This window comes from Xyrauchen texanus, chromosome 46 (assembly GCF_025860055.1).
Source record: "Xyrauchen texanus isolate HMW12.3.18 chromosome 46, RBS_HiC_50CHRs, whole genome shotgun sequence".
NCBI lineage: Eukaryota > Metazoa > Chordata > Actinopteri > Cypriniformes > Catostomidae > Xyrauchen > Xyrauchen texanus.
Window position 1 is genome coordinate 25,335,709 of NC_068321.1, and position 22,610 is coordinate 25,358,318.

General features: G+C 39.3%; 1 protein-coding gene across 1 annotated transcript; it reads left to right on the top strand.

Annotated features, from left to right (window-relative positions):
• The first annotated feature begins 4,186 nt into the window (after positions 1–4,186).
• On the top strand, positions 4,187–21,034 carry epx (eosinophil peroxidase). The gene is made up of 14 exons (XM_052120045.1): positions 4,187–4,215; positions 8,485–8,617; positions 8,723–8,852; positions 11,429–11,635; positions 12,681–13,050; positions 13,541–13,701; positions 15,430–15,688; positions 15,821–15,991; positions 16,069–16,306; positions 17,807–18,018; positions 19,559–19,723; positions 20,014–20,094; positions 20,193–20,295; positions 20,369–21,034. Exons 1-14 carry the CDS (start codon positions 4,194–4,196, stop codon positions 20,421–20,423), a joined length of 2,307 nt encoding a protein of 768 aa, XP_051976005.1. The 5' UTR covers positions 4,187–4,193; the 3' UTR covers positions 20,424–21,034.
• The last annotated feature ends 1,576 nt before the right edge of the window (positions 21,035–22,610 follow it).

Sequence of the window (22,610 nt, forward strand, 5' to 3'; positions counted from 1 at the left end):
ATCCATAACTGTTGTTAACCTTCCCTGATCAAACAGAGGAAAACATTTTACACATTGAGAAAAAGTTATATAAAAATAAAATAAAAAGGAGAAAGTTGAATAATTAAAACAATTCATTGAAATCATTAAGTGCAGCACAATGCTCAGTCAGTAAATGCACAGTTGAACAGAAGTGTTTTCAGTCTGGATTTAAATGTGGCTACTGTTGGGGCACATCTGACCTCTTCTGGAAGCTGATGCCAGCTGCGTGTGGCATAATAGCTAAACGCTGGCTCACCTTGTTTTGAGTGAACCCTGTGTATGTCTAACTGACTTGATCCTAATGATCTGAGAGGTCTCTCTATTCAACAAGCATATTTAGGTTAGAGGCCATTGACTGATTTATAAACGAGTAATAGTACTTTAAAATCAATGCTACAGGTATCTGGAAGCCAGTGTAAAGACATGAGGACTGGAGTAATATGCTCAGATTTCATTCTGAATGAGGTGCAGGAGTCTAATGGACTTTTTGGGAAGGCTGGTGAGGAGTCCAGTGCAGTAGTCGACCCTACTGGTGACGAATGCATGAACGAGTTTCTCTAAGTCTTGACTGGATACATAACATCTAATTCTGGCTATATTTTTTAGATGATACTAGGCTGATTTAGTTATTGCTTTGATGTGACTACTGAAACTAAGGCCTGACTCCAAAATTACACCAAGATTTCTTACTTGATTTTTGTCTTTAGGTCCTTGGAGCCATTGTGTGTGTTCACCTTGGGAATTTCACCTTGACCTCTTTCTTGTTATTGTTAAACTGAAGGAAGTTTCGGTACATCTAACTGTTCATTTCATCAATGCATTGGCACAAGAGTCTATGGGACTGTAGTCATTTGGTAATAGGGCTAGATAAATCTGGGTATCGTCTGCATAGCTATGGTACGCAATTTGGATCTTTTTCATAATTTGGGCTTGTGGGAGCATGTACAGGTTGAACAGAGTGGTGCAAGAATTGAGCCATGTGGGACTCTGCACATCATGGACGTCCACTTCATAGTTGCCTATGCTCACATAGTAACCCCTCCCTTCTAGATATGACCTGAACCAGCTGAGGACCGTCCCAAAGAGCCCTGCCCAGTTTTCCAATCTGTCTAGGATACTGTTGTGGTCAACAGTGTCAAATGCAGCACTGAGATCAAATAATACCAGCACTGACATTTTGCCTGAATCAGTATTTAGCCGAATGTCATTTAGGATCTTTGAGTGCCGTCTCTGTGCCGCGATGCGGTCGGAAACCAGACTGTAAACTGTCCAAGGAGCCGTTCCAGATTAATAATTTGTTCAGCTGATTGAAAACAAGCTTTTCAATGATTTTGCCTATAAAAGGAAGATTTGAAATTGGTCTGTATTTGTTCAATATTGAGTTATCTAGATTGCTCTTTTAAAGAAGGGGCTTGACAGCTGCCGTTTTCAGGGACTTCGGGACTTCAAGTTGTGTTTTCTGCCACATTGGTTCTGCTTGCCTGTTTTTTCTTTCCTTGGTTTTCACTGCTGCTGTGCTTTTCGCCTGCCAGTGATCGTCCGGACCTTTACAGGAGCAATGCCATCAACAGCATTTTTAACGTTTTAGTTAAAGTTATTGAGGAGATCAGTACCGCCGCTCCCTATAAGCAGACTATGCAGTCTGCGTAGGTCACCAACTCCCTAGGAGGGCACCAGAAAGTCCACCGGATCCCCTTACTCGCACGTTATACGTTATTCAAGGACCCGAAAGCAGTTGCGGAACACAGACGATTGTTTCACACTCATATCGCCCCCCCGCCCCCCCAATCTTCTAAAAGTTGTTGATTGGTGGGGGTGTTGGGGGGTGTTTGCTGTCCTTTTCTGCATATCGCGGTGCCGTTTTGTGGTCCGTTCTACATAATGCAGCGGCTTATTTTAGCATATGTCGGGAGACCCACCGGCCCGCTCGGTTCTCCCGATGGCCAGTTCATCCCTGAACGGCCCCAATGTGTGTCGGCCCACCGGGAAAATGTCCAGTATCCCAGATAACCAGTCCAGCCCTGGTGAGCGGATGTTTAAAAGTGCTAACTTGACAGTATCTGTTTTTGGCCCCACAGTAATGATGGATTTACACCTAATATGCAACAGATTAGATTGGTTTGCCATACGTATTGAGAAAGCCTTAGTATATTAATATTCACATTTCTATCATATAACCACTAGGTGGCGCTTATTTGCGACGTGGATGTTTTAAGGCCTTATTTTTTTATTTTAACTAACATAAATGCAGAAGAGATTGTTATCCTTGAAAAGCTCACATTCTCATCTTTCAAACGATACCACACATGCCTGACTTAAGATACGGGGACTTGAGCATTTTAAGCGTAAACTTCTTGCCCGATATAGCGCCCCCTTTTGGACTTTAGAAGATGAACGCATAAAAAAAATAACTTGCATGATGAGTGATTGGGTTGGTTACCACATTTGATAGACTAGAAGATGAAACTGGTTTTGGATCAAGAGGATATTAGGGCAGGACAGTCACCGTATGAGTGTGTGTGTGATCGGGATTGTTTGATGTAGAATTGTTGTCACCAGTCACACAGATAACAAAATTCTGCACATACCTGTAGACTGAAACCAGCATATAAAAGTCAGTCCCCGCTCATACCTCACACATAAACCTCCTTGTACACATACATGTAATGATCCTACACATTAAGCACAGCACAAAATTAGTTTCAAATGTTGATGTGTAGATACTCTTGCTTTTAAACTGTATTCTATGCATTTATCCTTATTTATTTACCACATTATAATGCATAAACCTACACAAAAGCACACAAACCTGTTTTGAAACCAGAAAACAATGTTGTAAATTGTACAAGTCCGTCAGGCAAGATTGAGAATACAGGACCGTACAGATGGATACGACACGCTTGGTAAGTAACAACTCAGAAAGACACTGACATATTTGTTTTTTTTATATCAATCAATATTTTACATTTATTTAATGTATTTTTTGTATTAATTTATCACATCTAAATATATTTATAATTATTATTATTATTATTTAATGATTTATATTTTAAATATTTTAAAATGATTCATTAATAATTAGTAATATTTCATCATTTATCTGTGTGTAATATATAAAGTTCCATCCTTAAAAAATATAAAGGTTTACAGTTCTGTGTCTAAAATTAATTTAATTTTACATTAAGGTATTTTACAATTTTCTTAAAAAAAAAAATAAAAAAAATAGAAATTTTTATTTAAAAAAAAATATTTAAAAAAACTTATAAAAAATATTTTAGATTTTTTTTTAATTAAAAAAAAATGTAATAAAAAAAATAAAAAAAATATATATATATATATTGTTCTAGTTTGACTTATTGAGTATCAGTAGGCATAAATGCATATATATTTTTCTATATTTCTTATTCTAGGCATTTTTCTCATGTTTGAGTCTGTCTGTCCTCATGATATCGTATCCGCCGTTGTCCGCCACATCTCATTTTACCACCCAGAATGGAACAGGTACAACATTTGTCTTATGCAACCAAGTATATTGAACTATCTTGCTGGGTTTTTATATTTGTATCAAAAACTGGCTTTATGTTACTAGTTAATAAGTTCACAAATAAGTGAATTTGTGTTTAATTATTGCCTTTACCATTTTTGTCAACTCACAGTACAAAACTGTTTGTTTTCAGTGTATTTGGGATCTGGATTCATTCACGAGGCTTTGCAGAGAGCCAGAGAACTGACAGATGCTGCGTACGCTCACACCAATGACAGGTGAGATTACCAGACTGGTAGGGAAATGTGAGATTGTTGACATGCAGAAAGAGTATTAGGCTATAAAATGAATGTGGATAGCATCGTTTAGATCATTTATTCTTGGAAGAATCACATTAGAAATGTTATGCTTATGGAGATCTTTGGCTTTGAAAGCAGACTTGGCAAATCTGAGCACAGTTTGAGAATTCGTTCAGATTTCTACTAAAACTCTAGGGTGATTTTTCTTTCTCGTGGGTTCTCTCATTTCCGTCAGGGTGAAGGTGTCTGTATCAGACGGTTCTGTCCGACCTAATGACCTGCTGGCCCTGTTCAAACAGACCGGCCCTAAAACCAGAGCCCACATCAGATCTGCTGAGGTTCTGGACAACACCGTAGAACTGATACGAGAGATGGTGTACACACACACCATGGACAAGCCCGAACTCACCGGTACACTCACACTTTCCTACGGATTTACCTGAGGACATACCAAGGACTTTAAGGGTCTTTAGATAAAACTAAAAACTAACCCAAACCCAACCCTTAAAAGAACAATTGGTAACACTTTGAAGTCCATATTTATAATGCTTTGTAAAGGCATTATAATGCATTAGTAATGTCTCATAATACACCTTATAACATGTTATAACTGCTCATAAGGTGTATTATGAGACATTAATGCATTATAATGCCTTTACAAAGCATTATAAATATGGGCTTCAGAGAAAGTGTTACCAATTGTTCTTTTAAGGGTTGGGTTTGGGTTAGTTTTTAGTTTTATCTATTATAATTATATCTATTTTATTATAATAATGACCTTTGTAAGGAATAATTGACGACAGACCGTTGAATTTAAAAATAAAATAAAAAATAACGCCCACCCGCGCGCGTTGTGACCGTTGCACCTCAGGTGTGCATTATTTATTTATTTTATTAAACGGGCCGGAGTCAATTATTCCTATACCAAGGTTACCACACCTTAAAACATCGTTCAGGGTTTTATCTCAAAACATTTTCTTTTTTTGTCCCTAAAACTCTCTTGTGACTGGAACTACTTTCTTCCGCCACATATTCAGTGCCTTCGTTGCTAATACGAAAACGTCACGTAAGAACTAGCATCGGATGCTCGAGGACTCGCTGCAGGAACAACTTGATAGCGTGAGTTCGCAATTGACGGTTCGAAAGCGAGAAACTCAGAAAATGAGAGAGATTACTTCTGGGATTACCTTTTTTTTGTTGCAGCTCTCGTCAGAAGTAACATCGCTTCAAAATCGGTATATTCCTGTTTTAAACTTTAACAACTATTTTTTCATCCCTAATGAGATGCAGGAGCGCTGACATTGTCATGACGACTCATGATGTTTGTGCCTTAAGTGTGTGCGTGACAAGTGTAGTGTGTCCTCGAGTGTTTTTCCCACAGATATCTCAGATAATATAGAACCTGTTGTTTTGTCCATGTGTATCTTGCTTTAATACAGTCGTAGCCTTTGTTGCTAATTCGAAAAAGTCTTGCTCGTGGGCGGCACAAGAATGTTTTCTTTGCAGTAGATTAACAGTTGCTATATGACCGCAAGGATTTGAATATTGCTTGTGTTGTAATGCTATAAACCGAGGAAGTCTTATAATGCATGATAACTGCAGTTATAATTATTATTATTATAATTATTATTATTATAATATATTATGAGAAGTTATAACTTATTATGAGACATCAGGCCCGCCGACAGGGGGGACAAACGGGTCTGTTGTCCCGGGCCCAGGTTGGGGGGCAGAACTGGGCCCTCATTAAATTATGGAATAATTGTTAAAAAATAAATAAAATAGGCATATTTGTGGAAAAAATATCTAGTATTTGAGTTACATAAAAGCTTTTTATTTGTTTTCTTCCTAATTGTCCTTGAAATAGTGGTCAAGAACCCCCGCCCACCCCCAAAACAAAAATGGTTTGGCCACTGATCAAAATTTGATGTTGTCATTTGATTTGAAGTTCAGTAGGCTAACGTTACGATCAAAATGTCCGGTCAGCACAAGTCTGGTGCTCAGAAAAGAAAAGAGAAGAAGGGAAGAAAATAGAGGCCTTCGAGATGTCCTAAACAAATATTTTAAAAAGGTGGTGACGGAGAAGCTGGAACTAACGTTAGTAAAGTCAACGTAGAGCAAGGTAAGAAACAGCGCAGCCAACGTTTATGAGTGTTGTCAAAGACCCGGTACTTCGGTACCAAGTCGGTACTAATTTTGTTTTAAAGGTCACGCCACGGTACCAGGTTTTCTCAAACCCGGTACTTGATGCGCGTGCATGCCCGAAGCGCGTGCAGTTGCGTCCTCTTCATAAAAGTGCTGAGACATTGCGACCGGCGGTGCTGCTGATGTGGTGGCTGTAAATCCACTTGTTGATAAGAAAGGAGGAAAGAGACACATATGGAAATATTTTGGATATTAGCTCATAATAGCGACGCGGCGCGCTCGTTTTTACAGGCGCGCAAGTTCATTGTTGCATAGCAACGACAGACGCCACGGGAGAGCACGCGCTTGTGGAAAGGAGAAAGCGGTGCGAACTGCGCTCTCCATGATGACGAGGAAGTATTAGCAAAGAATTCATTGATTTCTAGCCCTTGCATTAGCTTTACTACTAGATATATTTATGGAGATGAGAAATAAAAAGCCGGCTGAAATGCGTCACTGTTGGCATCGGTGAACAGATAATGGGCCAGATCCGAGTCTATTTTTGCTGCGCTGCTCATGCTTAATTAAAAGTGAAAGCACACTTTTGATGGACAAAAAATGAATATGATTTCACACAAAAAGTGCCCAAAATGCACAGAGCAGAGGAGAGGAACAGGAGAGGAAGAGCAGAGGAGGGGAACAGGAGAGGAAGAGCAGAGGAGGGGAACAGGAGAGGAAGAGCAGAGGAGAGGAACAGGAGAGGAAGAGCAGAGGAGAGGAACAGGAGAGGAAGAGCAGAGGAGAGGAACAGGAGAGGAAGAGCAGAGGAGGGGAACAGGAGAGGAAGAGCAGAGGAGGGGAACAGGAGAGGAAGAGCAGAGGAGGGGAACAGGAGAGGAAGAGCAGAGGAGGGGAACAGGAGAGGAAGAGCGGAGGAGAGGAACAGGAGAGGAAGAGCAGAGGAGGGGAACAGGAGAGGAAGAGCGGAGGAGGGGAACAGGAGAGGAAGAGCAGAGGAGGGGAACAGGAGAGGAAGAGCAGAGGAGGGGAACAGGAGAGGAAGAGCAGAGGAGAGGAACAGGAGAGGAAGAGCAGAGGAGGGGAACAGGAGAGGAAGAGCAGAGGAGGGGAACAGGAGAGGAAGAGCAGAGGAGGGGAACAGGAGAGGAAGAGCAGAGGAGAGGAACAGGAGAGGAAGAGCAGAGGAGGGGAACAGGAGAGGAAGAGCAGAGGAGGGGAACAGGAGAGGAAGAGCAGAGGAGGGGAACAGGAGAGGAAGAGCAGAGGAGGGGAACAGGAGAGGAAGAGCAGAGGAGAGGAACAGGAGAGGAAGAGCAAGGGAAAAGGAGAGATCTGGGCATGGGGGGGCCCATCTAAGATTATCTTGTCCCGGGCCCAGGCAAGACTGTCAGCTGGCCTGTGAGACATTATGAATTCAGTGTAGTGCCTTTACAATGCAATATAGGCTTCGTAGAAAACCTTTTTATTTCTATTTTTAGTTAAATAACTAGTAATATTATTTTAATTTTAATTAATTAGTAATTTTATTTCTTAGTTTATGTTCTATAACATTTTTTTTAATAATCATTCCTTATTTTAGATTTTATTTTAAAAACAATATTTATTCATGAATAATTTGTAGCTTTTTTTAAAAACATTTGTGTATAATAATTTTATTTTTTAATCCTTATATGTACATTTTTTATCAGATTTAGCTAACTTCTGCAGATAAAGTGTTAAAACAACCAACCTTGTCTCACAGAATCATGTTACTATACCAAATTCTTTCAAAATGATTTTTACGCGGCTCACCATACGTGAGTGCGGCATTTTCCTTGTGAAATGAACACTAGAGGCGCTAGAACAACGACTTTTCACTTTCATACAAATCACGAGTTAAACGACTAATTATAAGTTTATAAACACTTACTTTTCGCCCTGTTCTTCACACAATGCTATCTTATGACATCTAAACACTTTTACTATAGCACATGACTCATTTTAATGTTTGCATCACATAAGCAACTACATATACAAGCTTGTTCGAGTGTGATCAAATTGTGCGGTTGCTCAACTGATAGTGTTGCACTTGTGATGTAAAGGAGCGAGATACGAGTCCTGAAGAGCTCTCGAGTCGACATGTGAGCCGAAAGTGTCATATAAGCACCACAAAATAAATGACGCAGTTGTGTTTATCATCTCACATTTGCTTTTTGTGACACTATCGGGTTGGTTTAGGGAGTTTGTTTTTGTTGATTTAAAACGCAATAGAGCATTAACCTTAAAAACATCTGTTTTGGTAGAACATTTAACTCGCTTTTAGTGCCACACAGTGGACATTTTACTTCGGATCTGCCTCCTTATATGTAAGGAACCATTAAATATAATTTAGCAAAAATGTCAACAACACAAACACACTCCGGTCATATGGAACATTGCAAGTAAGTGCATAAACTTACAGGCTCAAACAAGCCTGATACTTAACATGCACATGAAAGCGCACACATGCATGGACTAACCTAACTGGTATAGTGTTTTTATGTGTGTGTGTTTCAGAGTTTTTAAGTGCAGAAGACATGGAGACTATACTCCAGGTAACAGCCTGCTCCTCAGAAACGCTGAGACCTGTGTGTAAATCCGACTGTCTGTCAAAACGTTACCGTACCATCACAGGACACTGTAACAACAGGTACACTCACATACTGTATATTAAAGGTCATTTTCTAAATAATTTTTCATCAAGTTCACTACATAAAATGTATTTCGTTATCGGTTTTTGTCTTTGGCCGTGCAGAGAGAACCCTCTGTGGGGAGCAGCAAACACCCCCTACACTCGTTGGCTCTCACCAGAGTACGAGGACCCCCGAGGGGCCCCCAGGGGCTGGAACCCACAACACACATACCACAACTACACTCTGCCACCTGTAAGACTGTACAGCTCACATACTGTCTGCTGTCCTAAAGACTATGTAAATGTTCTTAAAGGTGCAGTGTTTAATTTCTGCACCACTTGCGGCACCAAACGGAATTGCAAAAATATGACAAATCACACAGGTTTCCTAAAAACACGATAACTTATAAACCTTTAAAGACAGACCTACTGTAAGGTTTGGTACATGGCTTACTTTTATGAGGGGTTTAATGAAACCTCTATGGGAAAAATTATACTTCCAAAAACAAGACGTCTGAAAAAGCAGACAGGCACTGTTGCGCTCTTGTTTAGTGTTAGTTTAGATCTGACTGTTTTGTTATAAGGGTCATTGACTAATAAGGTTGTCCGAGGTGATAAAAGTTAGAAATATTTTATAAATCTCTTTTAAAACATGTACCAAGTTCATAGACTATCTTTTAGTTCATGTTGTTATTACAAGTTTTTGAAAAACATTTATAGCATTTTATTAAAAAAAAACATTTAATGATTTTTTAAATGTCATGTGGTGTAACCATCAAGTAAAAGGTATTAAAATAGTTTCCTTGTACCTTAAATATATGACAGCGTAAGCAACTTGAACATTTTCAATAGGCTTGGGATCGATGCCTTTTTCAAGCATTGATAATTGGTGGATTTTCCTGATGATATATATTTATATATATGTGGATATTTTTTTTAGATATAAGTAGGGTTGCTCGTTGCACAATAGTGTGTCTCTTCAGACATATTTCTCAACACAACTTTGGTAAAGTGTGAGTGGCAGGGTAAATTAAAGGGGGTCGCACACCGGTCACGTCTGGTGGATGATATGGCGTGTTCGAAAATTCAAAACAAATATTTTCTGCAAAGTTACGCACACACCAACGCTCAGCGTCAACATTCTGCAGCACCACCGAGCGCAAGTCGCATAGTTTTCCATTAAATAAAACCCCAATCATTATCAAATTATTTACTCCATTAGCCATCACTGGATGATATGTTGTGTTTATGTGTCTTTCATAGAGCCTACACAATGTATTTTCAGTTTGAGAGTTTGAATGAAAGACCTATTCAAGGTTACATGCAGACAAATTGCATAATAAATGCCATTCCTAATCGTTCAGTTTCCTAAACTAACCTGCAAAATCAATGTCACTTTGTTTATTCTTGAAAAAGTCAAAACCTTCTGCTGCGCTTGTCCTGTGTGTGTGTGAGATACATGTTATATCACCCTCTTGTGGTCTCCCAACGCTATTACACCAGATCGTTAAACAGAGGCCAACTGAATGAACAGGAAAGCATGCAAATTGGGCATCTAATTTAAATGTCGGCTCATTTTAATATTTCCATGCTTCAAAAATATAACGATACAATAACGTGCCAATCAATAATCGATATATCAATATTTAATGACATCCCTAGTTTTCAAACATATGTTTCAAGGTGAAAAATATTTTTTACAAATATCCTGAATTCAAGAAATCAAGAATATCAAAAATGTTTTTCATGGTGACACCAAATAACCTGAACCAAATATGCCTTTTCATAAAAATGTCAAAATATAGATTTTTAATGATATACAAAATAATGATATGTTCTTAAAACTTCACACACAGTCTTGTGGGTCTAAAGAGGTCTTCTCTGATTCATGATTTTTGTCACATGACAACAAAATTGCTGGTTACACCACATGACTGTTGTTTGGTAAACAAAAGTTTTTCAAATATTATATTTGAAAAATAAAGTTGTTTCACTGCTTTTTAATTACTGTCTCTGGACAGTTACAGCACATGACAGTTTTTAGTTTAAGCCTCAGAAAAAAAAATGTCACTAATATTTTAATCATATTCGAGGTGGATTCAAGTAATTGTTTTGTGTGAATTGCATTTATAAATGTATTTTTGACTGATTTATTAGACATGGACAACAAAATGAGCGCCACATCATTGACCCATAAGTTATTTTCTCCTCTCTCTCTCTCTCTCTCTCTCTCTCTCTCTCTCTCTCTCTCTCTCTCTCCCTCTCTCTCTCTCTCTCTCTCTCTCTCTCCCTCTCCCTCTCTCAATTCAATTCAATTCAATTCAATGGGGCTTTATTGGCATGAATGTAAACAATACAATATTGCCAAAGCAGAACTACATCTTAATCTATACATTTAGTTTAACAAATTTAACACATATAAAAATAAATACAAAACAGGTTCAGAACTGGTGAAGACCACAGTGTTTAAATAACTGAAGAGAACTGACATATACTGACACATAAATGAATATAGAACATTGGGGTGACACACAGGGTAAAACACATAACACAGATTCACCCGCTGTCTCTCAGGCTGTGACACGTTAAAACGTATCTTGCAGCCAGTGCTGCTGTGTGTCCCTCTCCAAGTATTATGTTCATTTGTTCTTGTTCTGTCATTGTTATAAATTTGTCTATGCTGTGTGTTAATTTATGCATATAAATGTCCCTTGTATTTTTAAATTTCTCTCTCCCTCTCTCTCTCTCTCTCTCTATCTCTCTCTCCCTCTCTCTCTCGCTATCTCTCTCTCCCTCTCTCTCTCTATCTCTCTCCCTCTCTCTCTGCAGGTACGCAGTGTGTCTCAGGAAGTGTTGTATACTCATAATGACAACATCTCTCTGGACGTGTCTCTATCTCATCTGCTGGTCGAGTGGGGTCAGTGGATAGATCATGACCTGACACTGACCCCTCAGAGTCCCAGTACTGCAGCCTTTAAAACCGGAGCTGACTGCACACATACCTGCAGCAGGGACACGCCCTGTTTCCCAATACAGGTGTGAACACGCACAAGTATTTCTACAGAATTCTGTTTTGCACCAGCGGAGTGCCAACTATATACTAGACTAGGTGGCTCAGTGGTTGAGGCTCAGGGTTACTGACCAGATGGTCGGGGGTTCAAGCCCCAGCACCACCAAGATGCCACCATTGTGTCCTTGAGTAAGGCCCTTAACTCCAGGTTTCTCCGGGGGGATTGTCCCTGTAATAAGTGCACTGTAAGTCGCTTTGGATAAAAGCGTCTGCCAAATGCATAAATGTAAATGTAAACGTTATGAATAAGTATTGTTAACAGTACATTGTCATGTAAACATTTAGTTAGTCAGTAGGTTTAACGTTGGATTTCAGTCAGACTAAAACAATAATTTGTCTTTTTATAATATAATGTAAAAGGCGAATGTATCTGTAACATTTTTGCAAAGTCAGACTAATAGACGTAGATTATGCGATTGTAGCTCAGATTCGTCCAGTCAGTTACTGACTTTCAATTAAGTTGATAATTTTTAATTACATTAATTTTATTACACATATTTCTAAGGAGTAACATAAAAGTAATTATTAAAGTCAACCGTTAGTGGATTAATCGGCCGATAGTTTTTAAAAACGATTTATTGAATCTCAGATTCAGTTTATTGTGCAACCAAAACCACAAAAAATATATATATTTGGTGCATAACACGGGACTTTTATCGATTTTTCAAGTCTACAAATACACTGGGGACTCTTATTTTGAAATGTATGTGCTCCTAGCTCACTCAAACGCATAAGAAAACAAAACTCTTGCAATCATCGACAATCTATAAAAACAACTATCGGCAACTATCAGTGTTTTTTTGTTGATAACCCACAAAAAATAGCCACAAAGCAACTATTGCAGTTGATATATCAGTTAAACCGATTACTTTTTAGTATTAGTAATAAGTTTTAGTACTAATTAGTAATCTGATTGCAATTTAAGAGATGTAATAAGTAATTTGTAGTGAATTACTTTTTTTTAGTAACTTAGCTAACATTGGTAACTCTTTCTTATCTTCCTCCTGTCAGATACCCCTGTCCGACCCTCGCACCGGTACTCAAAGCTGCATGCCGTTTTTCCGGTCTGCCCCCAGCTGTATGGGCGGCTCCGTTCCATTCGGTCGCCGGGAGCAACTAAACGCCATCACGGCATTCGTGGACGCCAACATGGTGTACGGGAGTTCGGACACGCTCGCCATCGCCCTGCGGAACCTCTCGTCTCCTCACGGCCTGCTCGCTGTCAACGAGTTTCACACAGACCAGGGGCTCGGCTTCATGCCCTACCTGCCCCGCACGCAGCCTCATCTGGATCCCTGTGGCCCACGAGAGGTTGTGTCACCAGAGACAGCAGACAAGCAGAACACAACCATGGGGAACAGATCGTTCTGCTTCCAAGCAGGTTGTGGGACAAAGAGATGCACTTGTCAGAGAAATGTAACATGTAATGTAACGTAATGAAACATAATGTAACCTATTTCCAAGTTCTTATGGCGTGAACGGCCCCTTTGAGCTGTTTTGAGTGTGGAAAGACTCAACTTTTGGTCATAGGAAGGATCGTCACTCTTCTCCACGTCCTAGTTAAGCACCATCGCCATTGAGAGCATTTACATGCACAATTACAGCAATTATGCTGTATAAGCCGGCAACATGTAAATGGTTGCAAATGTCCGATTTGTCTAATAAGACTTTTTTTTTTTTAGCTATCATCGTATTGATGTGAATGCAATTGCACTCATTGAAATCAATAGATTGGCAGCATTCTCTGTCCAGGAACGTCTATTAAGTAAATTGCTTCTCATGTTGACTTTAAGCTGATTAAATGTAAAACAAGATGATATTTTTATTTTACTCAACAATAAAAAAAAATACTGTTTTTGTGGGCATCTCAGGTGATTCTCGGGCCAATGAACACTTGGGTATGATCGCTCTGCACACGCTCTTTCTGAGAGAACACAACCGATTGGCTGAGGAACTTCACAAACTCAATCCTCATTGGAGCCCTGACACGCTGTATCAGGAAGCCAAGAAGATACTGGGAGCGGTCCACCAGGTAAGAGCCACACCCCGAGAGAACATTCCTGCAGCTCATGACCATATATGGACTGAATCTTACTGACTGTTAAAGGGATAGTTCACCCAATGTTATCATTTACTCACCTATATGTTGTTCCAGTAGTTTGTGGCAGAATTTTAACAATCATTTTTATTATTAAAATAATTAAAAAGTGAATGGGGGTGCTCCAATCTCCAGAAATGACAAAAAATGTGACTTGTGTGCTATATTCCAAGACTTCTGAAGTTATACAATAGCCAGAGTTAGGTGGTAGTGGATTACATGTAATCTGTACTACATCATCAGATTACAAAATAAAATACTTGTAATTAGATTACATTACATTTAAAAATGTAAAATCATTTTAAAGTTACCTTTTACATTTTTTATAAAGAAAGTAGTCCAATCCTCATTCGAAATTTACTAAATAACAATTCTCTTAAGACTAAAAATACATGCATGTTACCATTGTCTTCCATCTTGAGTGACGTAGTTTTATGTGCCTTCACATACAATGCGAAGCGAGCGTTTTGCGAGGCACAGTTACATACAAAGTCAATGCAAAAATGCGAATAGACGCGAATCTGTGCTGGCGGCGCGAATGAAGCGAATGGCGCGACTCGAACACACAAAATCGCGTATTCGCGTGAGTTGACGTTTTTGAACTCGAGCTAAAAATCTGTATGACGCGTTGTCGCGAAAGCCTATCAGCATCGAGACGTCCAGATATCACATACAACATGAAGAGAGCATTTCGCGTAGCACAATTACATACAAAGTCAATGCAAAAATGCGAATAGACGCGAATCCGTGCTGGACGGCGTGAATTAAGCGAATGGCGCGACTCGAACACACAAAATTGTTTAATTCACGTGAGTTCACATTTTTCAACTCGAGCTAAATATCTGCATGACGCGTTGTCGCAAAAGCCTATCAGCATCGAGACGTCCAGATGTCACATACAATGCGAAGCGAGCGTTTCGCGTAGCACAAATACATACAAAGTCAATGCAAAGATGCAAATATACGCGAATTTGATAAAAAAAATCAAATTTACAAGTTAAACTCAATCGACATCATTTGTGGCATAATGTTGATTACCATCAAATTTTTATAGATTTAAAATTTTATGATAAAATCCAAAAGTAATCCAAAAAAGTGCAATTCCAAAAAGTGTTACTGAATACAATTTTAGTTGTTTTATTTGTAATCAATGCACAATTACATTTCTGAAGTAATCTACGCTACACTGACAATAGCTTTGTTGCATGTCTCGTAACCAATCAGATTGCTGCAATTTAAATATATTCTTGTGCAAATGAGATGGAGGGGAAGATTTCGGTCTGCTCATCACATTCCTTCTTCAGAATTCTTGGAATATAGTGCACAAGTCATATGGACAAATTTTAAGGTGCTTCTTTATGTCATTTTTGGATCTTGGCATCTGCTGTCCTCCACTTAATGAGTATGATGACCAGGGACAGATTGCAGACTGGGCCAATCGGGCCAGTGCCAAGGGGCTCTTGACTACCAGGGTGGCCTTGACTGCCCGGTGGGTACCCTGGGCTTTAAGGCAGCGCAACCTAGTTTTGACCATGACCCCCGGAAATAATTGGCCCCAGGGCCTTTGCAAGTCATAATCCGTCCCTGATGATGACATAATTAAAAATTTGTGTGAACTTTCCCTTTAAGCAAGTGTCTGATCTGCCGCATCCTCTTTGTAAGGTCCTGACATGGGATCACTATTTGCCGCACGTCCTGGGTCGCGGTGCTAACCAAGTCCTCATGCCCCCGTACAAAGGTTACGACCCCAACGCTGACCCCAGCATCTCCAACATTTTCTCCACCGCTGCCTTCCGGTTTGCGCATGTGACGGTGCACCCTGTTGTAAACCGCCTCGGACCTGATTACCGGTTGAACCCTGAGCACCCGGCTCTGCCATTACATCACTCCCTTTTTGCATCCTGGAGGGTGGTGCAAGAGGGTGTGTTTCAGAAAGACTCTCATACACGCACTTAATATTAATTAATATTCATTGTTATTATAAACACGTATGGCTTCCTTTCATCCGTGCAACACAAACCACTGTAAAGCTCATGAAAGTTACCCTGTGCAGGTGGTATAGATCCTGTGCTGCGTGGTTTGCTCTTGTCGCCAGCGAAACTACAAACAGCAGATCAGATGATGGTGGAGGAGCTAACAGAGAGACTCTTTCAGGCTCAAGGGGGTTTGCCACTCGACCTGGGCGCTTTAAACCTGCAGAGGGGGCGAGATCACGGCTTACAAGGTGCCCTTCAAAATCCATCATTTTAAAGTATACTTTGGTTTTCTGCTTGGTTACTGAGAAAATTTCATTCTTTGCAGGTTACTGTTCCTGGCGAGAACTGTGCGCTCTCTCCGCACCTACAAATGAGTCTGACTTAGCAGGGATTATGGGTAATGAAGTCCTGGCCAAGAAGCTACTGCATCTGTATGGAACAGTGAAGAACATAGACGTATGGGTGGGAGCCATCTCAGAGCCCGCTTTGCCCGGTGGCCGCGTGGGGCCGCTGCTCGCCTGCCTGATTGCCAAACAGTTCAAAGCGCTCAGAGATGGTGACAGGTAATCATATATACCACTTCCTGCTTACGGGATGTTACAGTGAGGCACTTAAATGGAAGTGAATGGGGACCATGTGAATGGGAAGGTTTTAAGGGAGAAATGTGAAGCTTATCATTTTATAAAAGCACTTGGTTATTATTTGAGCTGTATAGTTGTTTAAATGAATGTTTTTGCGGGATTATAGTGTTTACGGGATTATGTCGAATGTAACAGAATGCAGCGGTCCCTAGACGCGCTCTTAAAACGGTGTCCTATGTTAACATGCCCTAGATGGACATCAGTGACTGTTGCGCCACGTCTAAATGTTTTTTCCGCGTATTGCGAAGACTGATCTCACAGTGAAATCGGAAACAGTAGGTTGACTTTTCTTTAGCTAAAATCTGTCTGTGCTTACCGAAATTCTAAACACTGCCCCCAGTGGCCAAAGCGGTAACTGTTGTTAAGACTATTTACACTGATCAGCCACAACTTTGAAACCACCTGCCTAATATAGTGTAGGTCCCCGTCATGCTGGCAAAACTGCTCTGACCCGTCAAGGCATGGACTGCACAAGACCTCTGAAGGTGTCCCGTGGTACCAAGACGTTAGCAGCAGATCCTAGAAGTCCTGTAAGTTGTGAGGTGGGGCCTACATGGATCAGACAGCACATCCCATAGATGCTCAATTGGATTGAGATCTGGGGAATTTGGAGGCCAAGTCAACACCTTGAACACTTCATCATGTTCCTCAAACCATTCCTGAACAATTTTTGCAGTGTGGCAGGGCGTATTATCCTGCTGAAAGAGGCCACTGCCATCAGGGAATACCGTTGCCATGAAGGGGTGTACCTGGTCTGCATCTATGTTTAGGTAGGTGGTATGTGTCAAAGTAACATCCACATGAATGCCAGGACCCACGGTTTCCCAGCAGAACATCGCCCAGTGCGTCACACTGCCTCCGCCTGCCTGACATCTTCCCATGGAGCATCCTGCTGCCATCTCTTCCCCGGGTAAACAACGCACATGCACCTGGCCGTCCACATGATCTAAAAGAAAACATGATTCATCAGACCAGGCCACCTTCTTCCATTGCCCCATGGTCCAATTCTGACGCTCACGTGTCTTCGGTGGTGGACAGGGGTCAGCATGGGTACTCTGACCAGTCTGCGGCTACGCAGTCCCATACGCAGCAATCTATAATGCACTGTGTGTCCTGACACCTTTCTATCATGACCAGCATTAAGCTTTTCAGTAATCTGTACTACAGAAGCTCTTCTGTGGGATCAGACCAGACGGGCTAGCCTTCACTCCCTACATGCATCAGTGAGCCTCTGACCCATATATGAAAGTTAATTTGTGTTGTTGTATCACCTTGGCACTTAAAACAAAGTCGAATTTGTGACTGAATGCGGCTTGTCCAATCAGACGTTAGAGACAGAACTATACGTATATGTGACAGGGCGGAGGGCGGGGCCGGGTCACAGTTTAATACTAATCAATAAACACATTTATGATGTTTAAGGTTCTGGTGGCAGAATGAGGGTGTGTTTAGCCCCGCCCAGAGAGACACTCTCCATACCGCATCTCTGTCTCGCATCATCTGTGACAACACACACATTCAGCTGGTGCCCTCTGACCCCTTCACTCGCACACTGCACCCTGACGACCTGCTGCCCTGCACGCATACAAGCATCACCCATATGAACCTCTTGCCGTGGAGAGAACCGGATTCAGGTACTAAACAACAAACATATTCCAGATTTCCTCCTTAAAATCTTCTTAAAACATGCCGTGAATTTACAACATAATCATCCGAAATATGAACATCTCTTTGTTGTATATAAGAAAACTTTAAAGCTGAAATTTGATTTAGTTTTAAGTTAAAATGCTTTTTCCTATCCCAGCTTAATTTCCAGAGACAACTATAAGCTAGTCATTCTTTGGTTGTGAGTTTGGGTCGGGACTATCGGTCATCTCGACTAACGGCAGGCAGCGGGAGTGCTTGGGAAACCTGTTGGAAAACAATGATTATTTTTGCAATTCTGTTTGGAGACGTTCATGGCGTAGAAATGACATACTTAAGAACCTTTCACACTGAAGGCGTCACAAAAGCTGGAAGACGTCACAAATAATCGCAGTTAGCAAATTCACACCTTAACAACAGGCGTCGCTGATCAACAGTTAATTTCCCTCCGGGACAGTAGGTGGCGCAACACACCTTTCAGCTGGTCCGCCCTCCGCCTGTCACGAATGAAAAGAAAAACTACTCTCAACTATTAAATCAAGATTTGGATTTAAGCTTCAAGCCTAACCTAAACAACTTTAGGCAAGTCAAATTTATTTAAATAGCACATTTTATACACAATAGTCATTTTAATTTATATGGAGGACTCTTAAAAATTAAATGAAGAAATAAATGATCAGTTTATTCATTCAGCTAAAAAAAAAAAAAAAATCAGCAGAAATTTATATACATATTTAAAACATGTTATTTAATTTGTGTTTTAAATGTAGTCATATGTAACAATAAAATAGTAAATTAATCATAATTTTTTAATTGATGAATAAATAGACATTTAAAGGTTTATTTAATTGGTGTTTTAAAATGTATTCAAATGTAACAATAAAATACTATATTTTAGATATTTTTTTAATTGACAAATGAAAATAAATATTTACATTTTTTATTTAATTTGTTTTAAAATCTATTTAAATAACAATAAAATGGTAAATAACAATCATTTTTAATTGACGGGAAAAAAATAGACATTTAAAACTATTTAATTAGTTTTTTAAAATACTACATTTTTTATCATTTTTAAATTAACTAATAAAAATACATATTTAAAACTGTTTATTTAATTTGTGTATTAAAATTTATTTAATTGTAACAATAAAATAGTAAATTCATCATTTTTAAATTGTTGAATAAATAGACATTTAAATCTATTTGTGTTTTAAAATGTATTCAAATGTAACAATACAATTATTCATTTTAGATCATTTTTAAATTGACAAATAGACACATTTAAAACTGTTGATTTAATTTGTATTAAAATACCACGTACATTTTAGATCATTTTTTAATTGACGAATAAATAGAAATATTTTAAACAGTTTATTTATGGATATACTATAACAGTTTTTGGCACTAAAAAGCCTCACTGTGTGCTTTAATTTGATATATTAAAGTCAGATTCACCCAGCTTTGCTCTTGAGCCGTTTCGGCTCCAAATTCTCAATTAAACTCAAAAGTCTTATTTCTAATTTTCAGACCCAGTCTGTGGAGCGGTCCCACGGCTGCGTCTGGGTTTCTCAGTGCTGTGCAATTCTGCTGTGATTTATCAGTGTCCCACTGGATACCTGCTCCATGGAGCCACACACGTCACCTGTGACCCCAACACACACCAGTGGACCCCACAACCGCCCACCTGCCAAGGTGCATACTCACAGATGTTGTTTCTATGGGATTTGCTGTGAATAGGGTACAAAATAGGGCTTAAAATGTCACAAAATCAATTAAATATGTTTTCAAAATATTATGTATCAATTATTTTAGCGATTTTCAATTTATGCAACCGTTATCAAATTTTGAGACGTTTAAACCTGTTTGTCAATTTGTAGGCTATTTGTTAAATAAGCGCCTTATGTGTTTGTGTACAAGCTTATTTTTTAAACGAATCGCCAAAATCTTTTGTAATGGAATAGTTTTTCTGTTATATGTTACAGATATTGATGAGTGCTCCACATCATCTATTTGCCCTCCGCACCTGCAGTGTCTAAACACACCTGGATCTTACACCTGCACAGGTGAGCACCCTCTGCCACACTAGTAGCAGTTTCCTACATTTACCTAATCATTTTAATATTGCATAAATGAGCCATTGTTTGTTTTACATGTGATATAGAGCCTGTAGCCCCACCCCTTTCTGCATCCTCCATTGTTGCATCAGTGATGACAGTTCTAGGGGGCGTGGCCTTGATAGTGCTTTTCCTCGCCTGCTACCAAAGGTGTGTACGTTTTACTTCTAAATTGATGACACTACAAAAATTTGACTCTGTTAACGACATTTTATTCCTGCAGACTTTTCCTTCGTAGAGCCGAGTCAAAGCCGGAATGCTGTCAGAAGAAAAGCTGATTTTTTTTTAAATACGTTTCCATAACCGCAGTGTCATTTTCTTTAGCTCAGCCCAAATACTGAATGTTTTGAAAGAATGAAACGTGTTGAAACTTGCGAAGTATCTTTAACATGTTCGGTCACGCTTATCCTGTAAAAACAGGAAATCCTCCGTTTGCTTTGATTAATATTTTACCCATGTTAATAGAAATGATGCACATTTTTAAAGTGGCCATATTTAAATATAATGTGAATATGTGTTCAATAGATAACAGCTCATTTGTTATGATTTTTCTATGTTTTCTGCCATCTGATACGAGTTCTGATGCCACGTACATGTATGCAGATTTAACTCATACATTTTAACTTGTGTTCAGCTCAGCCAATAGCATTCAGGATTGAGCTGTGACATCATTATACAGATATGAAACCATTGACATGGCATATATACAAGTGTCCAAGCTCAAAATCATAGTCATTCATATTTGCAGTACGAGTATTCCAGTTGTTTGTAAGGCAAGATTGTATATTTGACCGGAGTGCTTTTTTATTTACACATTTATACCTGATTTAATATAAATAAAACTCACAATCCTATATAACGGGACTTCCAAAATGATTCACAACAACATACTGAGATAATGTCTTTAATAGACTGAAAGCACACAAGGAGTTCATGTTTATCAAAGCAGTTTAACCATGACACATAAGCAGTAAAAGCGAGTGATACACTGTAAACACTTTGCTATCAGACATATTGATTGTCACTCATGCAATAATTGTTACTATCAGGAGAATAATACGGAGTGTCTGGCATCATGGTAGTAGTACCAGAAGCCACGTTTATGATGGCTTTGCATCCATACGCAAGCATGTACAGTAAGTGCTGATGGTGGCAAAAACATATTCAGATTAAGTGAGATGTTGAGAGACTGGATAGAAACGTTCTCTCAATGGAAGATGTTCCATTGAAAGCTGCTGTGGTTTGTAAACTGTTTCTGTAAACATAAAATCATTCACGCACCGTGTTAGTATTTTATCGGCACTGCACGCTAAACAAACATGTGCAGTAACGATGAGTTTTAGCACTGCATAAGGCCATGTCCACACTAATAAGATTTTGGCTTGAAAGCACCGACACGATTTTCATTGTTTTCTGAGACTTTTCTGAGAAAATGCTCTCTAGGACTGCTTACTTTGTTTTTAGTCTTCAACTGAAACTTTTTAGTGTGGACGTGGCCTACTAATATTCAGACAAATTCTAGATCATTAGATTGGCTAATGGGATAGTTCATCCAAAAATGTAAATTCAGTCATTGTTTACTCGCCCCTGTGTTGTTATAACACTATATGACTTTCTTACTTGTTCTGAACACAAAGGGAGAAATGGTGAATAAATGTTGTGCTCAGTGATGTCATACAATGGCAGTTTATGGTGACCACCTCTTCAAGCTTCAAAAGAACACAAAAGTATCATTCAGACGTCTAATTAATTATTCATGAGACTCATGATTGTTATTAATATATACGATAAGATTTGATGAGAAACAAACTGAAATCTGATGTATTATTTACTGTAAATGTTCACTGACCGTTGATCTCCTGTGTGCGTTCATGATAGGACACGAGAGCAACAGTTCACGCAGCGCCCTCGCGATATTGTGGCGTTCAAGAGAAAACTCGTTTGTTTATCTAAAAACAGCGATAGTGACAACAGAACACAACACAGCTGCACACAAAACAGAGAACAGAACTCACTAAACATGTCTGAAGAGTTTGTAGTCGAAGAACTGATGCATTTCTATGCCCAGCCTTATTTTTTTTTATGCAGTATTCGGAAATCAAACAGAAACATAGAGGAGGCTACAGGACGCCACAGTCACACTGTGTCCAAACCTGACGGCAAATGACGCTCGATAAAATGTATATTTTCTATAATAATCAGAGTTTTTATCCTAACCAGCAGTGACGAGTGTCAGTTTTTGGCATCGCGTGGGTAACTCCGTCCACTGTGAACTTGCACCTGTCCAGAAACATTCAAAAAAATAAGGCTGGGCATAGAAATGCATCAATTCTTCAACTACAAACTCTTCAGACATGTTTAGTGAGTTCTGTTCTCTGTTTTGTGCAGCTGTGTTGTGTTCTGTTGTCACTATCGCTGTTTTTAGATAAACAAACAGGTTTTCTCTTGAACGCCCCAATGTCATG